General features: G+C 39.8%; 1 protein-coding gene across 7 annotated transcripts in view; it reads left to right on the top strand.

Moving 5' to 3' along the window:
* PHF21A (PHD finger protein 21A) overlaps positions 1 to 14061 on the top strand; it is a 135031-nt gene extending 120970 nt beyond the window's left edge. For all 7 annotated transcript variants that reach the window (XM_063438067.1, XM_063438069.1, XM_063438070.1 and 4 more), the window contains 3 exons: positions 2450 to 2525; positions 3035 to 3138; positions 9494 to 14061. In XM_063438067.1, coding sequence (XP_063294137.1) covers positions 2450 to 2525; positions 3035 to 3138; positions 9494 to 9745 — 432 coding nt within the window. In that variant the 3' untranslated portion in view covers positions 9746 to 14061. The remainder of the gene's footprint in view (positions 1 to 2449; positions 2526 to 3034; positions 3139 to 9493) is intronic.
* Positions 14062 to 17988: the final 3927 nt, after the last annotated feature.

Genomic DNA, 17988 nt, shown 5'->3' with positions numbered 1-17988 from the left:
GGTGTGGCTAGGGCTGCATAAACAGAAACAAAGTGATTTAACTCCTAAATGACAGAATTGAGCAGAATTGAGCAGTGAAATTGCAGGGGAATGATCTACTTTATTTAGCTAAAGTAATTTAGGTGACTATAGTGTTCCTTTAAGCTAATGCCTTTCTAAATGTCCTGCTTTGAAAAGTAGCACATCACTCTCCTGATTTTAATTCCACCGGCTTCTTAATTTAACAAAGTTCTGGAGGTCTATTGTAATTGTCAGGTTAATTTTACAGAAATCAATGTCAATCATTGGTTGCTGGACGTATGAACGAATTTGGGGACAATTGGTTATAAGATTATGCCACTACATTGTAAAATGGGAGTGCATAATGTAAGCAAATGTTGAAGTTTACAGCAAATAAGCAACCTCCCACTCCTTACAGAACTGGCCTTGGGTCGGAAGGCGCCCTGTGTGATATGGAGGAAAGTGCACACTAGATTACCATTATTGGTCGTCACTCACTGTTTAATGGGATAGAATACATTTTATTCTTAAAAGCTCATATGTGAGTGTGAATGTTTGTCACACGTGACTTTTTGAGTAAATAAAATATTAGTAAAATATCTTTTAATACTAAAAGATAATGAAAGATGAGAACACAAAGAAGCGCTTGTATGGTCTCAGACACACATACAAACAATTAAAGAGACACGCATACATATACACTCATACAAACACTTTCAAAGAAATGTAATCAAATGTAGAGACCTACTCAGCCGCTCAAATACCTGCACTAAATCACAACAGCAATTGCATACATTTTATTTTTTCTTATCTTGGAAGATTTTCCTTGGTGCCTTGTCAACTTCCAACTATGTACATAAGAAGAGGGGGGAGAAGACTTTGTAACACAGCTTATATTGAAATAAAGCAGTATTGCCAAGTGTATTCAACAGTCTTTTGTGTTTCAGTCTTAACTCTTTTAGATCTTAATAAAAGTCAAGTAGGATTGAAATGTTGACCAGGGAAAATATAAAATAATAGATATATTATATTATTTATAATGTGATTTTCGTTCGTACATATCTTTGCTCCCATCTTTCTTGTCTAAATGTGATATGGGCTCATCCCTGGTGGTCTGGTGGAGGCACCCTGAGAAATGAGGGTCCCTGTTCCAGCTCTTAGTGTCTGTGCTCCCTTACCCTGTGTGGTGTGCTCTGAGAACTGAGAATAGCCGAACTGACATCAGACATGCTCAGCTCCTAGCTATTCCCCCACAACTTGGGAAGACCATTGTCATTTGTACCTCCCACAGCACCTTCATAAAATTGACATGCTTAGGTTCTCCTAGAATTTCAGCCCATTTTACCAGATGACTACTTACCAAAAGCTGACAAGAAAAGTGTTTTTCTCTTACTATTAATCTTTAAAGTGGACCACCTGTCAAGGAAAAGATTCACTTCTGGTATCTGATTGTATAGATTGAGCTATGGGAATTTTTAGAAAATGTATTGATAAAAGCCTTCCTTTTCAACCCCACATATTTACAGACTAAATTTCATTTGCACTGCAAATGTTGCTTTATAAAGGATACCATGTAATCCTAAAACATGTCTGGATAACATAGTTGCATGTTTCACTAACCGCATCAGAATATTGTGCCAAATGATACATAAAAATAATTTTCTATATCTTTTATACATCAGTTAGCCCGCCCAAAATGGTATTTGGGGTGGCAAACAAGATTATTTTTTTTTATATCCCAATATACCTTATTTCATCTTAAGTAAAAGATGACATCAACTGTTATCTTCATCTTTGGCATCTAGCCTTGCAACAATAAGTATATTTCCTAGATGCCAATGATGACCTAATCTTGGCTTTGCAGAAATTTTTAACTACATTTCCAGTAATATTTTGCATCTTCAATCTTAAAGAAGTTTATTAGGATCTTAAGCATTTCTGGTGCCCAAGGTTACTGATGCCACTCAGCGTAAGAGGCATTTACCTATGATCTAAGAAAATGTGCATCTTTTCCTTAAAAATGAAGTTCTATATACTAAATCATTTGTACGAACACGTAAAGTGTGTCATTATTTTGTGTTCCTGGATGTAACAAGATGCTAGATTTCTCTATCCTTGTAGTTTGGGTCTCTGTATGATGCATTTTTTGTAATACTTTTTAATAACTTAACATTGTATTTTGATCATGAAGCCTTGTTTATCCACTGTTACAAGTAGGATAAAAATAAAAGGCAGTTATTATAAATAAATATCAGTGATGACTTTATTATTGCCACCAAACATAAAAAAAAACTCAGTTTCCTGTAAATGACTGCTTGTAGTGTAACATTAGGATGATGTAAATGTATATGAGTATACTATATCAGCCCATCTGAAATATTTTTTTTTAATAATGTGACAAACCTTTTTTTTATTTTAACCTATAAAACTCTTTTTCTGTTTTCTCCAGATGCTTAAGAAAGAAGAAGCGATCCCATGGCCTGGAACATTAGCCATTGTTCACTCATATATTGCGTATAAAGCAGGTGGGTCACTGTCATTCATAGTGAAGTTTGTGGGGGAAATTGCCCAGAGGTCAAAAAGGCACCCACCTTCCCATTTAATTTTACAGCAAATAGGTGAGAAGTCTGTATTGTGAAAAGTGTGAATTTTAAAAGCTTCCAGTAATGTGCAAGTCAAATTACATGCAGCGTTGCCTCCAAGATAATCACAATACTAAACTTTCACAGGTAGGAGATAAAAGCTAAGTGTAAAGTATTCTACTCAATCTACTCTGTTACTATTAACAGAAAATGGGGGGGGGGGGGGAGATGGAGGGTGAGGGGGGTTTAGGCAGTCATAATTTTTAGTGCCTGACATGGATTAAAAATCAGAGCATACGTGAATGTGAGAGACCAAGAGAAAGCTGAGAGAAAATGTGTATTTACCAATCTCTGACCAACACAGTGAAGAGTTATAATCTTACTCTGCATAAAACTGATATTATGACGGCTTCCGAGTAGCTGAAAAAATATCTTTTTTTTTTTTTCTTCAGCAAAAGAGGAGGAGAAGCAAAAACTATTAAAGTGGAGCACAGACCTAAAACAAGAACGGGAGCAACTGGAAGAGAAAGTAAAGCAGCTAAGCAACTCCATAACGGTAAGTGTTCATGAAAAAAAAAACTGCAGTTTGCTTACTTTATTTACAGTAACGAGCTTTCCTCATGAACTCAAAGTCATTAAATGCAGAGCTTCTACTGGCTTGCTTGCTAAGCCTGGATCTATCGGCATACATATCCAGTTAGATCACCCTACAAATTCCATACCCTTTCCTTTACAACCACACTACTTCCATACATGAATTATTGCTTTCTTTGATCTGCTGTGAGAGTAGAAGAGATTTTCTCTGGTATCATACAGCAGGTTTGTCCACTCACACTATGACTGATACAGTTATAATCCCATACCAGAATACATGGTTGCACCCTTTCAAAGACTCGAGCAACAATACCCTAATGTATTGGGAAACCTGCTGGGTGATTGACTGTCCTGTTAGTTAGTGTGTGTGTTCGTTCTAATATTAATAAAGGCCTGATTCAAACAATCTAATCTTTTGTTTTGAATCTGGAGTACACAGGTAACATTGTCTCTCTGACAGAAATACAAGTGTGCTAGATGAGGCTTTTGAGATCCTAGTAGACCTTTTAAAAGGTTTTGTGTATACATATACAGGTGATACTTGAAAAATTTGAATATCTTGCAAAAGTTCATTTATTTCAGTAATGCAACGTAATAGGGGAAACTAATATATGAGATAGACGCATTACATTCAAATCAAGATAGTTCAAGCCGTGATTTGTCATAAGTGCGATGATTATAGCTTAAAGCTCATGAAAACCTCAAATCCACAATCTCAGTAAATTGGAATAACACATGCAATCAATAAAACAAGGAGTGTACATAGAACAATATCGGACCTCTGGAAAGTATAAGCATGCATATGGACTTGGTTTGGGCCCCTTTTGCAGCAATTACTGCCTCAATACGGCGTGGCATGGAAGCTATCAGCCTGTGGCACTGCTGAGGTGTTATGGAAGACCAGGATGCTTCAATAGCGGCCTTCAGCTCTTCTGCATTGTTCGGTCTCGTGTCTCTCATCTTTCTCTTGGCAATGCCCCATAGATTCTCTATGGGGTTCAGGTCAGGCGAGTTTGCTGGCCAATCAAGCACAGTAATCCCACGGTCATTGAACCAGGCTTTGGTGCTTTTGGCAGTGTGAGCAGGTGTCACACTGCTGGAAAATGAAGTCAGCATCACAATAAAACTCATCTGCAGATGGAAGCATGAAGTGCTCCAAAATCTCCTGGTAGACAGCTGCGTTGATCCTGGACTTAATGAAGCACAGTGGACCAACACCAGCAGATGACATAGATCCCCAAATCAACACAGACTGTGGAAACTTCACACTGACTCCAGCCTCAGTCTATTCCTTGTGAAAGTCCCCAACACTTTTGAATGGCCTTTTCCTGACAATCCTCTCCAGGCTGCGGTCATCCCTGCTGCTTGTGTACCTTTTTCTTCCACATAACATTCTATTAATGTGCTTTGATACAGCACTTTGGGAACATCCAACTTCCTTCGCAATTACCTTTTTGAGGCTTTCACTCCTTATGGAGGGTGCCAATGATCGTTTTCTGCACAACTGTCAGGTCAGTAGTCTTCCCCATGATTGTGATTCCTACTGAACCAGACTCACACAATTTAACCCCTTAAGGACCAAACTTCTGGAATAAAAGGGAATCATGACATGTCACACATGTCATGTGTCCTTAAGGGGTTAAAGGCTCAGAAACCCTTTGCAGGTGTTATGGCTTACTTAGCTGGTTAGAGTGGGACATTGTGAGCCTAGAATATTGCACCTTTTCACAATATTCTAATTTACTGAGATTGTGGATTTGGGGTTTTCATGAGCTGTAAGCCATGATTATCGCACTTATGACAAATCACGGCTTGCACTATCTTGCTTTGCATGTAACGCGTCTATCTCATATATTAGTTTCCCCTTTTACGTTGCATTACTGAAATAAATTAACGTTTGCACGATAATCTAATTTTTAGAATATCACCTGTAATATCAAAAACCTGCTCAAAAAGTCATTCTATAACATAAATCATGATAGCTGTCCTATATAAACCCCATGACAGTGAAAAACGAAGACAGGAACAGGATTATGCCAAAGTTGATGAGCCAGCCAGGCAATTTAGTTTTATCAGGGTACATGCACTCTCTGAATCTCACTGGGTCGAGATAAAGGGATGATGCATGCACTCATTTTATGTGTAACTTTATTATTAGTCAAGCAGTTAGTTGGCAGAACAATTTGTGTTTAGCTACATTGGCAGTCTTATGAACTACAACAGCTTGTGATCTGTCAATATGTTACTGAAAATTACAGACCTTGATTCCATGATTGCACCTCTTTCCATTGTTGGTTATAGGAAGTGCAGAGAGATGGAGTGAGTATACCAGTCAGCCAGTGTTGGTTATAGGAAGTGCAGGGAGCTGGGGTGAGTGTTTCACTCAGCCAATGTTTGTTATAGGAAGTGCAGGGAGCAGGAGCAAGTGCTGCACTCAGCCAGTGTTGGTATAGGAAGCGTTACCTCTCTTTCCTCCTCCTCCTCCCTCTCTCTCCCTCTTTTCTCTCCCTCCTCTTTAGCCCTCGCTCTCCCTCCTCTTTAGCCCTCGCTCTCCCTCCTCTTTAGCCCTCGCTCTCCCTCCTCTTTAGCCCTCGCTCTCCCTCCTCTTTAGCCCTCGCTCTCCCTCCTCTTTAGCCCTCGCTCTCCCTCCTCTTTAGCCCTCGCTCTCCCTCCTCTTTAGCCCTCGCTCTCCCTCCTCTCCCGCCCTCGCTCTCCCTCCTCTCCCGCCCTCGCTCTCCCTCCTCTCCCGCCCTCGCTCTCCCTCCTCTCCCGCCCTCGCTCTCCCTCCTCTCCCGCCCTCGCTCTCCCTCCTCTCCCGCCCTCGCTCTCCCTCCTCTCCCGCCCTCGCTCTCCCTCCTCTCCCGCCCTCGCTCTCCCTCCTCTCCCGCCCTCGCTCTCCTTCCTCTCCCGCCCTCGCTCTCCCTCCTCTCCCGCCCTCGCTCTCCCTCCTCTCCCGCCCTCCTCTCCCGCCCTCGCTCTCCCGCCCTCGCTCTCCCTCCTCTCCCGCCCTCGCTCTCCCTCCTCTCCCGCCCTCGCTCTCCCTCCTCTCCCGCCCTCGCTCTCCCTCCTCTCTCGCCCTCGCTCTCCCTCCTCTCTCGCCCTCGCTCTCCCTCCTCTCTCTCCTCTCTCGCCCTCGCTCTCCCTCCTCTCTCGCCCTCGCTCTCCCTCCCTCGCTCTCCCTCCCTCGCTCTCCCTCCTCTCTCGCCCTCACTCTCCCTCCTCTCTCCCTCCTCTCTCGCCCTCGCTCTCCCTTCTCTCTCGCCCTCGCTCTCCCTCCTCTTTAGCTCTTTAGCTTTTACAAAAAAAAAAAATCTTTATATTTCGAATATCTGTGTTTTTTAGTTCATTTAGTTAATCACAAGGAAGGATTAAATACATACAAAAGGTGGTAATTCACACTTCCGGTTATATCTGTAAAAAATAAATATAACACACACAATAGTGTAATACAGTTGGTGTAACTGGACAGTGCCGAATTCTCAAAATGAGGTACTCACAAACGTGGAGCCAATGACGTGTGGCTCTCACTGATATCGCCTTGGGACGTTTTTTGGAAGGATGTCCCTCTCCTGCCTGGCTCACTGCTCCCACTTGACTTCCACACAATTCCACGATGGGTTGGTATACTCAATTTCGTGGGAACAATGGCTAAATAAATCAGGCTCTTTGCTAAGTTGAAAATGGCATAAAAAGACAAAAAATGTATTCTTATAAAAGCAAAATATGAAAGCAAACTATAAAAACACACTGTATAGAAATAGCATGTAAAATAATGTAAAACTTTTAGCTAAAAACTGCTAAAAGAAAAGGTAGCCAAATGGCTAATGGCTACCCATTAGCCATTTGGCTACCTTTTCTTTTAGCAGTTTTTAGCTAAAAGTTTTACATTATTTTACATGCTATTTCTATACAGTGTGTTTTTATAGTTTGCTTTCATATTTTGCTTTTATAAGAATAATTTTTTTGGCTTTTTATGCCATTTTCAACTTAGCAAAGAGCCTGATTTATTTAGCCATTGTTCCTACGAAATTGAGTATACCAACCCATCGTGGAATTGTGTGGAAGTCAAGTGGGAGCAGTGAGCCAGGCAGGAGAGGGACATCCTTCCAAAAAATGTCCCAAGGCGATATCAGTGAGAGCCACACGTCATTGGCTCCACGTTTGTGAGTACCTCATTTTGAGAATTCGGCACTGTCCAGTTACACCAACTGTATTACACTATTGTGTGTGTTATATTTATTTTTTACAGATATAACCGGAAGTGTGAATTACCACCTTTTGTATGTATTTATTCATGTTATGTAGAGTGGTGTGAGGGGTTTCCCACTCAGGTGGTCTGTAGCACTCTAGCTACCACACTCGTTTGCATTGTTTACACTGTATACACCCTTTATTTTCACTGAATCACAAGGAAGGAGCTACCAGCTAGCAGCTCCCTCCTTGTAATATGTAAAAATAGAAGCGGCAGGGAGCAGTGCTGCCCACCACTTCCTAAGCCCCCCATGTCCTCCCTCATTTTATGGGGGTCAATATGGGCTAGACCTATTGTCCTCGCCGGTCCCCACTCATGAGCGGCGGGTGGGGTCCCCAAATGACAATGGGGGGAGACTTATCGTTATAAGCCTTTCCCTGCCCTTCAGAGCTCAGTCTGCGCAGTACCCTCGCTGGGTGAAGATGGGCATTTTCAGTTAGGGCCCCTCATGGGTGGGGGTTAAAGTTTAGTGTGGGGGTTGGGGGGGACATTATGTCCCCACCTGCTAGTTAATAGATGCCCCACCATGGGGGGGGGGGTGAGGGGTGCTTTATTTGTATTTATTTTTAAACCGTGAGCAGCCACAGGCTGCTAACTGTGTACAAGACATGCCCCTACTCGCGATATAAGTCCTCTTTACTTAGTTTTAGTAAAGTTGGTCTTTCAGCCTTTTAGTGGATAGCTCCCTAATACTGTTGGAATTGGGGAGCTATCTACTAAGCGGCTGCAAGATGCAGCTGCAGCACGGATCGGAATTTCATTCGAATTACATTTCAACCCGACCTTAAAAGAACACTATAGTCACCTAAATTACTTTAGCTAAATAAAGCAGTAGAGTATAGATCATTCCCCTGCAATTTCACTGCTCAATTCACTGTCATTTAGGAGTTAAATCACTTTGTTTCTGTTTATGCAGCCCTAGCCACACCTCCCCTGGCTATGATTGATAGAGCCTGCATGAAAAAAAAAACTGGTTTCACTTTCAAACAGATGTAATTTAATTTAAATAATTGTATCTCAATCTCTAAATTGAACTTTAATCACATACAGGAGACTCTTGCAGGGTCTAGCAAGCTATTGACATAGCAGGGGATAAGAAAATCTTAATTAAACAGAACTTGCAATAAAGAAAGCCTAAATAGGGCTCTCTTTACAGGAAGTGTTTATGGAAGGCTGTGCAAGTCACATGCAGGGAGGTGTGACTAGTGTTCATAAACAAAGGGATTTAACTACTAAATGGCAGAGGATTGAGCAGTGAGGCTGCAGGGGCATGTTCTATACACCAAAACTGCTTCATTAAGCTAAAGTTGTTCAGGTGACTATAGTGTCCCTTTAAAGTACCGAATGTCATCCTACCATGAATGAATAAACTGTTCTCATTCTGTTAGCGCGAAATTCTGTCATTTCACAGGCATTCTGTCTAAATGACAGTACGTTCAGGAATAGTGAAAGCAGGCATCGCGAGATCAATGAGGAAAGGGTAAGTATTGTGGGGAAATTTCTATGACCAACTTGAGCTGGTCAGGCGTAGGAAATATACATAGGACAAAGTAGTCCCTACTTTGTATTATGTTTTAAAGAAAACTAGAGCAGACAGGAAGAAATGAAGAACAGATCCAGAGAGGAAGAGAAGAGGAAACGATTAGGGAAAGTTTAGCTCGCTATGACAGGGCTGCTTTAAGAAAAAATAGTTTTACTGAGTTAAGTCAGGTTGGACCAAATTAAGAGATTACATAAGGAGATAGTCTTAAATTAAGTTGTCTCCCCCCCCCCCCCCCCCCCCCACCCCTCCTTTTGTATGGATACATTTGGATTCTTATGCCACATTGTCAGAGATAGCCACCCCAGTCTCTCATTACCTCCCACTAACTTTGAGCAAGAGGCCAGCTGTCGAGGCCCTCAGATAGCCATTCCGTCCATTCAGCACACATGAACATGACATAGTGAGTTAGCTGGCTTTGAGAGTCAGTAGGGCATCCTGTTTCACCAACCAGAGAATAGTCCCATCTCCAGTGTGTGCTAGTCAGGTTTTTTTAAACTAATGGTAATTTGCTGTGTGTTTCAGAAATGTATGAAAATGAAGAACAGTATATTGTCACGGCAGAAAGACATGCACAGCTCTCTGGACAAGGTGAAACGTCTTATCCGGCTCATTCAGGACATCGACCTCACCAAACCCATTAACTCAGAGGTGACCTCTAATCACAGCCAGGACTGCACTGCTACTGCCAACAGTCCCCCTCCTGACCCCATCACAACGCCCCATTCTTCATCCAGTAGTGTCCAGAATTGCACCCAAGCAGAAGAGACTAAGTAATATACCGCTCGGGACCCAGGGCACTAAACAAAGAGACAAGCCACGTCTGAACAGTTCCTGGGAGGGACTGGAAAGTAACCTTCCCGGGAGAGAGACGTAAGCACTGGAGTTTTGCCAATCAACCTTTTATTCTGTGTGTTCCACGTGTGAGCTGGGGTGTTCTGCCAGCACCATGCCAAGTGAGAAATAGAAACAAATATTTAACTTTACTCTTTCTATCTTACACCAGTGTGTGCCTGCAGCAGCCTCCACAGCAACCAGAAATATCATTTTTTTTTTTTTTTTTTTATAACTATTTTAATTCTTTTGCAGAGGGTTTGGTTTTTTTTGTTCTCTTAATTCAAAGGTTGGAGAAGTGGGCAGGGTGTGCTTCAGAGCTCCCACCTTTCTGACAATATTGTGGTGAGGTGGGACATTCATACCAAGTCCAAAGACTAGGAAGTTTTCCCCTGTCTACAAGAGTCAGCAAAACAATGAACCAAAAAAAGAGAGAAAAAACACCACACAAAAGAAAAGCAAAAATACTTCAATTACAGTGCCCGATAAATGTGGGAGGGATGGAGGGTGGGGGGATGGTGTATTAAGACAGTATTTGAGTATGAGTGATTTTTTTTATTTTCTTTTTTGTTTCATTTGTCCTGTTTCCCCCTCCCAACTGTGCAATGTTTGGCTTGGTGACAAGGAAACAATATTTCCCATGGAATTGGTTAGCTGTAAAGGCAGGAAATATTTTTATTCAAAGTATTAGAAAAAGCAGAGTGAGATGTTTTTGGGATGAGCATAAAAATACACCAAGTACATTGTCACCTGTGTTTATAAACAAGTTTTTGAACATACATTTGTGGATTAATCCTTTTGGCATCTAAGGGGTGAGCCATGCATTACTATGCAATCTGCTGCTCACTCATTTAGTGCTGAAAAAGGGAAAAAAGCAGGCATGGCTAGATTAGGCACCATCATCTTCCTGGATGTTACTGGGAACTAATACATGTGCTGTACAGGAGACACTTAACACAATAGATGGTGTTATGTGATCTGTAGTAAGTTAAATTGCAGGGATGCCTTCAAATCTCAATGGACTTTTTTTTTTTTTTTTTTTTTTTAACCAACGGTTAAAATGTGTTTTTGTTTTTATAATCATTATATAATTAGAGGCCCAGGTACAAAAAAAAATACAAATACAATGTCTTCCTAGTGTTATTAGAATGGTAAGATGGTACAGAGCAAGGTCACATGCACTTCCCCTCATTAACATCATGTGCTAGGATAATGATGGGTAACTCGCGTTCTTGCAATGTTTGTTGACTTGTTCCATAGATGGCAGGCTGAACAGCAAGAACACAATTATCAACCATTATCCTAGGGTATGGATCTCAAAGAGCAGTGATCACATGTTATTATGGCTACCCCTGAGTGTGAACAGGTAAGACTGCAACTCATTTTGATGACAAGGATTTTTGAGAAAGTAAATGTATTTAAACAGTCTGCGTAGCAGGAAAAGTAACGTAAAATGCAAAGAATACAGTTTATCTATCTGCTATCCTCATTGTCTTGCATACAAACTGCTGTTGTGTAATAACCCACCATTTTTTTTTATATATCCTTATTGGAGTGATTAAATGATTGGGTGTACTTTCAGTCAAGGAACAAAAAAAAGCCCTGTTTTTACCTGCTGGTACGGGTTGCTGCATATGTGCTATGCAGGTTCCCCTGGCAGAGAATGGATTTCATGTATTGCTGTTATGTGATGATGTAGGTCACTGGGATACCCAGTGTTATCTCCCACCTCAATTGCTAAATGTTGTCTTGTCTGCAGACTGTACTTAGTGGTGTGTGTGCCCCATTAAACTGACATTCGTACAGTTTGTGCCCACAGACCTTTCCCCTTGGAGATTGTGAAATATCCTTTTTGTGAGTTCCTTTCACTAGTGCAATTAGCAGCAAAACATGGTTTATAGAGGATTCCCTAATCATGAAATGGGGTGTATCTACATCCAGCAATTCGATCTACTTTCTACTGGGAAAAATCACAGTGAACCGTTTTGCCTTGGGCCAAAAGAATCCCCCTGCCATCTGCTAACCATTTGTGATTTCTAGTTTTTTGGGTTTTTTTTTTCTGTCTCCACTCCTATCCTAAAAAGAACAGAACAAGCAGCTTAATACTTTGCCTAGCAGACCAGTTTGTTTTTGTGTGAAATCCTACACTCAAAAATCCTTCACTTTCAGGGAGTTGCCCTATTGGAGCTATTTCTAGTAGACATTTTACATAGATGCAGTGAGCACGGCCTAAAGTGCCTTATTGCATTTACCATGTCATTTAAAAAGCTGGTTGCTCTGTGTTCACGCATACGTCCCAACTCTGAACAGAGATTGATTACTGCATTCAATCATTATCGTTTGAAGGAGCCATGCTGTTGGATAGGATAAGCAGTATCCAAACTTGACCCTGCAGCTGCAGTGTTGAGGTTGACCATTCTAAAATCTGTATCTTTAGGAAAGATCCTAGCTTCAAATTCTCAATGCTAGACCTGTGAGCTGTTCCTGTTACTTGCAGCCGATCAGTGAAACAGACTACTCCTAAATAAATGTTTCACACTGACCCAAATGGCTACCCCATGTTCTTTCAGGTAGAACCGTCCCACTTTCTTAAACCAAGGGACTGTAATAGAATATTTCCAATAATTTCTTGGTATTTTAAAACGTACTATTACGTGTTACACGTAAGTGCCAGACAGACTGGGAGGACTATGATCCTGGCTTCATAATGGCTGGACCCTCCCGAATCTGCCGCTTAGTCATATCATTTTGGGTAATCCTTCTGTATAATCCATTTGTGTCTCAACGCTGGCAAAACTCACAATGCAATGATTGAATCTATGTAACCGCAATTTAGAAAGCATTCACTTTGGTGTAGGAGCTTTTATGTTACATAGCATGCCCTGTGCCATAAAATTACCGTAATTAGATATCTGGACACAGATTAAGAGGAATACCTTTTTTTATTAATATTTCAATGGAAACATTCAAAGTATTTACAGAATGTTTTGGTTCCTATCCAATATACAGAACTTGATTGAGCTACAGTGAATAAAAAATAAAATACTTTTAATATCTTCCTGCAGTCCATGCAGATCCAGTAAGTCACCAATGGAGGCAGCACAAATTACTGAATTGGTTTCACTGCTGCTTCTAGTTATAACCTGGAGCCCCAAACAGAGGGCTAGACTGTCCCTTTTTGTCTAAGAAAGCAGGACACTGGAGTCTGATTTTAATTTCCCTCTGTTTTTTATTTTATTTACATTAACAACTAGTTAGTTATGTTTCTTACTGAATTGCGATGGTGCAAACGTCCAACATGTCAAACCACAAAAATCAAATGTTCTGTTTTGGTTTTTAAAAAGTCAGGTAGTTTCTGTTCAAAAATGTAAAATAGTGTTTATCATAAACATTACTATTCCTTCTGTGTGCCAACATTTTAAGAGGCAACATCCCCCAAATGGTCAGTGAAGGAATCACCGAAACCTTGTCCTCTGCGGCATTGTTGTAAAAGCAGCCCAAGATATTAGGGCTCGGAGGACAAATACAGATTTATTAGCTGTATATGCAATGTTAGAACAAATGTGTAACCATACCATTCTCTCACTTCATAGCCACTACACAGCTCACATCTTGGCCTAGAAGAACAGCGTGTGCAAGGAGTCTGCTTCATTTTATGTATTCACAATTTCTCACTATCTATAACCAAGCAGTGCCCAGGGCATAACTATATGCCCATTTATTACTCTCCCCACTTGTAATCAGTATCTCTAACCTCAGTATCCCCTACCCTGCAGCTTGGGTTTTGCTTCACATGAACATCACTCTGTTTACATTGTAGTATCCCCCTTGTATTCCCAGCCTAGGAGCAATAGTTAAATCAAATACAAAAAACTTCCAGATGGTGTCTGGTATACATATACTCACACACACTGCTCTGTGAGTGAATTCTCACCTCTATTGTGCTGCATTTTAGGGTTAAAAAAAATCCATCAGTTGTCAATATCATAACGAAAAATATTGTAACATACCTTTTTTCTATAGAAAAACAAAATTGTATAATTAAGTTTTCGTATGGAATTGAGAGGCGTACCTTATCTATTGTACTGGGAACTTTTTTCATTTTTTTTTTTCAATTTTTTTTTTTTTTTTATATATACATTATATTTTTTCCAGGCCCAATGGTAGTGAATTGCAAATACTCTGCCTTCTCTGTACAAATGGAAGTCTGTGTTTTCAGTTTTGGTAAAACTGTGCTTAGAGTTTAGGGAAATAATGGGGATGGGGTGGGAGGGGGAGGGACACAGAGCATCTGATCAATTTGTATCTATTTATTTTAACATTTTTATTAAATAAAATTGAATGAAAGCTTGATTCATTTTATTTATTTTTTAAATGAGAATTCCCACTACATTTATGGCATTTTCACATTACACTTACGTATACAAAAGCATATACCTGATAACAAACTCTGAAAATTATTTAAAAAGTGTGTTCTTTTCAGGCACTATAACTGCCACATGCCAATGTAGTGGTTATGGTGCCATTAGGCTGCAGGTGTGAACCTCGATTCTTGGTCAAACTGTTAAAGGTACAGAGTGCCCAGTCGCCACTTCCTGAAATTGCTTAAGCAGAGGTCAGAACATCCACATTAAGTATTATAAATGTAAGGGCATTGATTTGTTGGCATATCAGTTTATGGCAGTCGCAGCTCAATGGCCCATAATCACTACATTGGTTGTTTGGGTTATTGTGCCTAGACTGCTCAATTAAAATCACTGCTGCCACTATAAATATTTAAAGGCTGGAGTTAATTGGCATTTTTAATATGGTCAAATTAGAAATGCTAAATCCAAATGAAATATATTGATTGGCATTTGAAGTTCCTGCATTTGTTGTAAATCACCAGGCTTTGCAACTACTGTCACGTGCTTTGCTTAGACAAGGAGATGACGCCACCAATTAGGATGCACATTTATCTTTCTTCAATACCACTGGCAGTGCTTTATGGAGACAGCAAGGGCTTCTGAGAATTGTAATCCAACTGAAATGTTCTAGTATTCTAATGAATAATTCCAGATTGACAACTCACATCAGCAGAAGTCATATTTTATACAGCCAAATGTAAACCCTGTTGAAGAGGAACAGAAGTGGTGGGCTTAGCAAAATTATAAATAGTGGTGGGAGGGACACAAACATAACTAACCTAATATGCAAGTGCCTGGATATGGTACCTTAAATTGTTTGTTTTATTTGCCAGATCAATTTTTTTTCTTAACATGTATGGTACAACAGAGTGTTTGTTTTCTTTCCTGATTGCAGTTTCTTATGCATTCTGTTTATATTCACTAACTGCACTAATGTACAAATTGTAATGGGCAAAAATATTTACACCGTAACGTGTATAATAATTAAAAGCAGAACAGAAAACCGTAAAATCTAAAATTATGGGGTGCAAGAACCCTTCACAATCTGCACAGGATGGTGGTGACTGCCTATAATGAGACTAAGCACTAGTGATTTATTGTTAAAGTTCACATTCCTGTGGGGATAATGACTTGGGGGAGGCAAATTCCTCTAGTGATTTTTTTTTTTTTTTTAATTTATCTTAAATCTGCAGTGCTCACTTAGACTTTAACAGTCTAAATCTGTCATTATGTAAAAGTAAAATACATTTTATTGGCATTTATATATTGCCTACTTATTCAACAGCGCTTTACATAGAAACATTGAATGTGATGGCAGATAAGAACCATTCAGACCATCTAGTCTGCCCAATTCTCTAATTAGTCCCTAGCCTTATCTTAAATCTAGGATAGCCTTCTGCCTATCCCACACCTGCTTACACCTTCACTGTGTGCCTATCACCCCTCTAATTTAAGACTATGGTAGTTTTTGTTCTTTTAAAATTAATTTCCTCCTTGCCAGGCATTTATATATCTTCTCTCCTACTCCAAAGAATACCAAGTGGGAATTATACCACCAACGCAGTTATCATAGAGCAGTGAGCCTGCTCTCTTTGTGAGTATATTCTTATTACATTTTATTAATCTTGCGTATCTTATTGAGAGCTCTATTGTTGCCTTTTTATTTTCTTCTCCTTGAGTTCTGGTTCCATATTACATCGAAGACACTCACATCATATCCTATAAGTGGGGATTGTACCACTGTACGCAAGATATGCTAGAGCTGGCCAAGGTCTAACAAATGTGAGTTTAATATCACCATCTTGCCCTGATTATTATTCATACAAATTACACTATTGGATTTTTCTACCCTTTATCTCTCCATATGTTATGAACATGTGAGAAAATTGGAGCCAAAACATATCCTCTGCCCTTGAGAATATAAGCACTCTACCCCCTTAATTGGAACTATTTGTTTTCCACTTTTAGACTTACGTACTATTCATTTATACACCTGTGTGGCGAAGCCCATCCCTCTTTTTTTTTTTTTTTTTTAAATGATTAAATCTAGCAGCTTAATGCCTGCCCTTATGAGATCAATCCACTCACTTGGGAACTACTTCCTCCTGGGACTCTGCAGCACCCTATAATGAATGCATGTTCAGGTGAGTGCAGTGCTTTTGGTTTCATTTATATTTGGTCTAGATGAATGTTCTTGGGTAGAACATTGGCTTAATTATAGAGTACAACGAGTTGTCATTAATAGTACATTTTCAGGCTCGACAAAAGTGGTAAGTGGAGTCCCTCAGGGTTGTTTTGGGACCCCTTCTATTTAACATATTTATAACTGAAACATGGTTATCAATGCCTATTTCAAGATCAGTGTTTGAAGATGACACAAAATGTTGTAAAGTAATACAATGTGAGCAGAATATTGCTTTGCTGCAGAGGGATTTGGATAGATTGGGGGGACTGGGCACTAAAACAGCAGATGAAATGTAAAGTAGAGAAATGCAAAGTTATGCACTTCAGGGTCAAGAATGCACAAGCAACTTACATCCTAAATGGTAGTGGATTAGGGATAACGACACACGAGAAGGATTTGGGAATTGTTTTAGGCAGCAATATGCAATGTTAATCTGCAGTTGCTAAGGCCAGTAAGGGTTTGTCATGTATAAATAGGGGCATAAATTCTTGGGATGAAAATATAATTTTGCCTCTTTATAAATCGCTGGTAAGACCACACATTGAATATGCTGTGCAATTTTGGGCACCTGTTCTAAAGAAGGATATCATGGCACTAGAAAAAGGGCAGAGCCGAACTACAAAATTGATAAGGAATGGAGCATTTTAGTTACGAAGAAAGGTTAAACAAATTTAAATCTCTTTAGTTTGGAACAACGGCACCTCAGAGGGGATATTATATTATACAAATATATTCGGGGCCAGTACAAACCATTATCTGGAAATCTATTCATAAACAGGGCTATACATAGGACACAAGGTCACGCATTTACGCTGGAAGAAAGGAGATTTCAGCTAAGGCAAAGAAAAGTTTTTTTTGTTTTGGTTTTTTTTTGTTTTTTTTTACAGTAAGACCAATAAGGATATAGACTTCTCTCCCTGAAGAGGTGGTTTTATCAGAGTCCATACAGATGTTTAACCCCTTAAGGACGGAGCCAAATGTACACGTTGTGAACGAAACAAAATGTAAACAAAACCTGGCATTTGCGCTATGTCTGTCCAACCGTAATTCACCTCTTTCATATTAAATGCACCCCCCTTATTATATATCATTTTATTCAGGGGAAACAGGGCTTTCATTTAATATCAAATATTTAGCTATGAAACATAATTTAATATGAAAAAAATGGGAGAAAATAAGATTTTTTTTTTTTAGTTCTACATGACATAACTGTCAATGTCATAATACTGTTTGCTTTTACTGCAATAAAATACACATTTGTATTTAGCAAAGTCTCACGTGTAAAACAGTACCCCCTATGTACAGGTTTTATGGTGTTTTGGGAAGTTACAGGGTCAAATATAGCACGTTACATTTGAAATTCGCCCGATTGGTTACGTTGCCTTTGGGACTTTATAGTAGCCCAGAAATGAAATTTACACCCATAATGGCATACCATTTGCAATAGTAGACAAGCAAATGTATTGCAAATGGTGTATGTCCAGTCTTTTTTAGTAGCCATTTGGTCACAAACACTGGCCAAAGTTAGCGTTAGTATTTGTGTGGGAAAAATGCAAAAAACGCCAATTTTGGCTAGTGTTTGTGACTAAGTGGCT

This window comes from Pelobates fuscus, chromosome 12 (genome assembly GCF_036172605.1).
Source record: "Pelobates fuscus isolate aPelFus1 chromosome 12, aPelFus1.pri, whole genome shotgun sequence".
NCBI lineage: Eukaryota > Metazoa > Chordata > Amphibia > Anura > Pelobatidae > Pelobates > Pelobates fuscus.
Note: the sequence above shows the minus strand (reverse complement) of the source record. Positions and strands in the feature narration are given on the sequence as shown.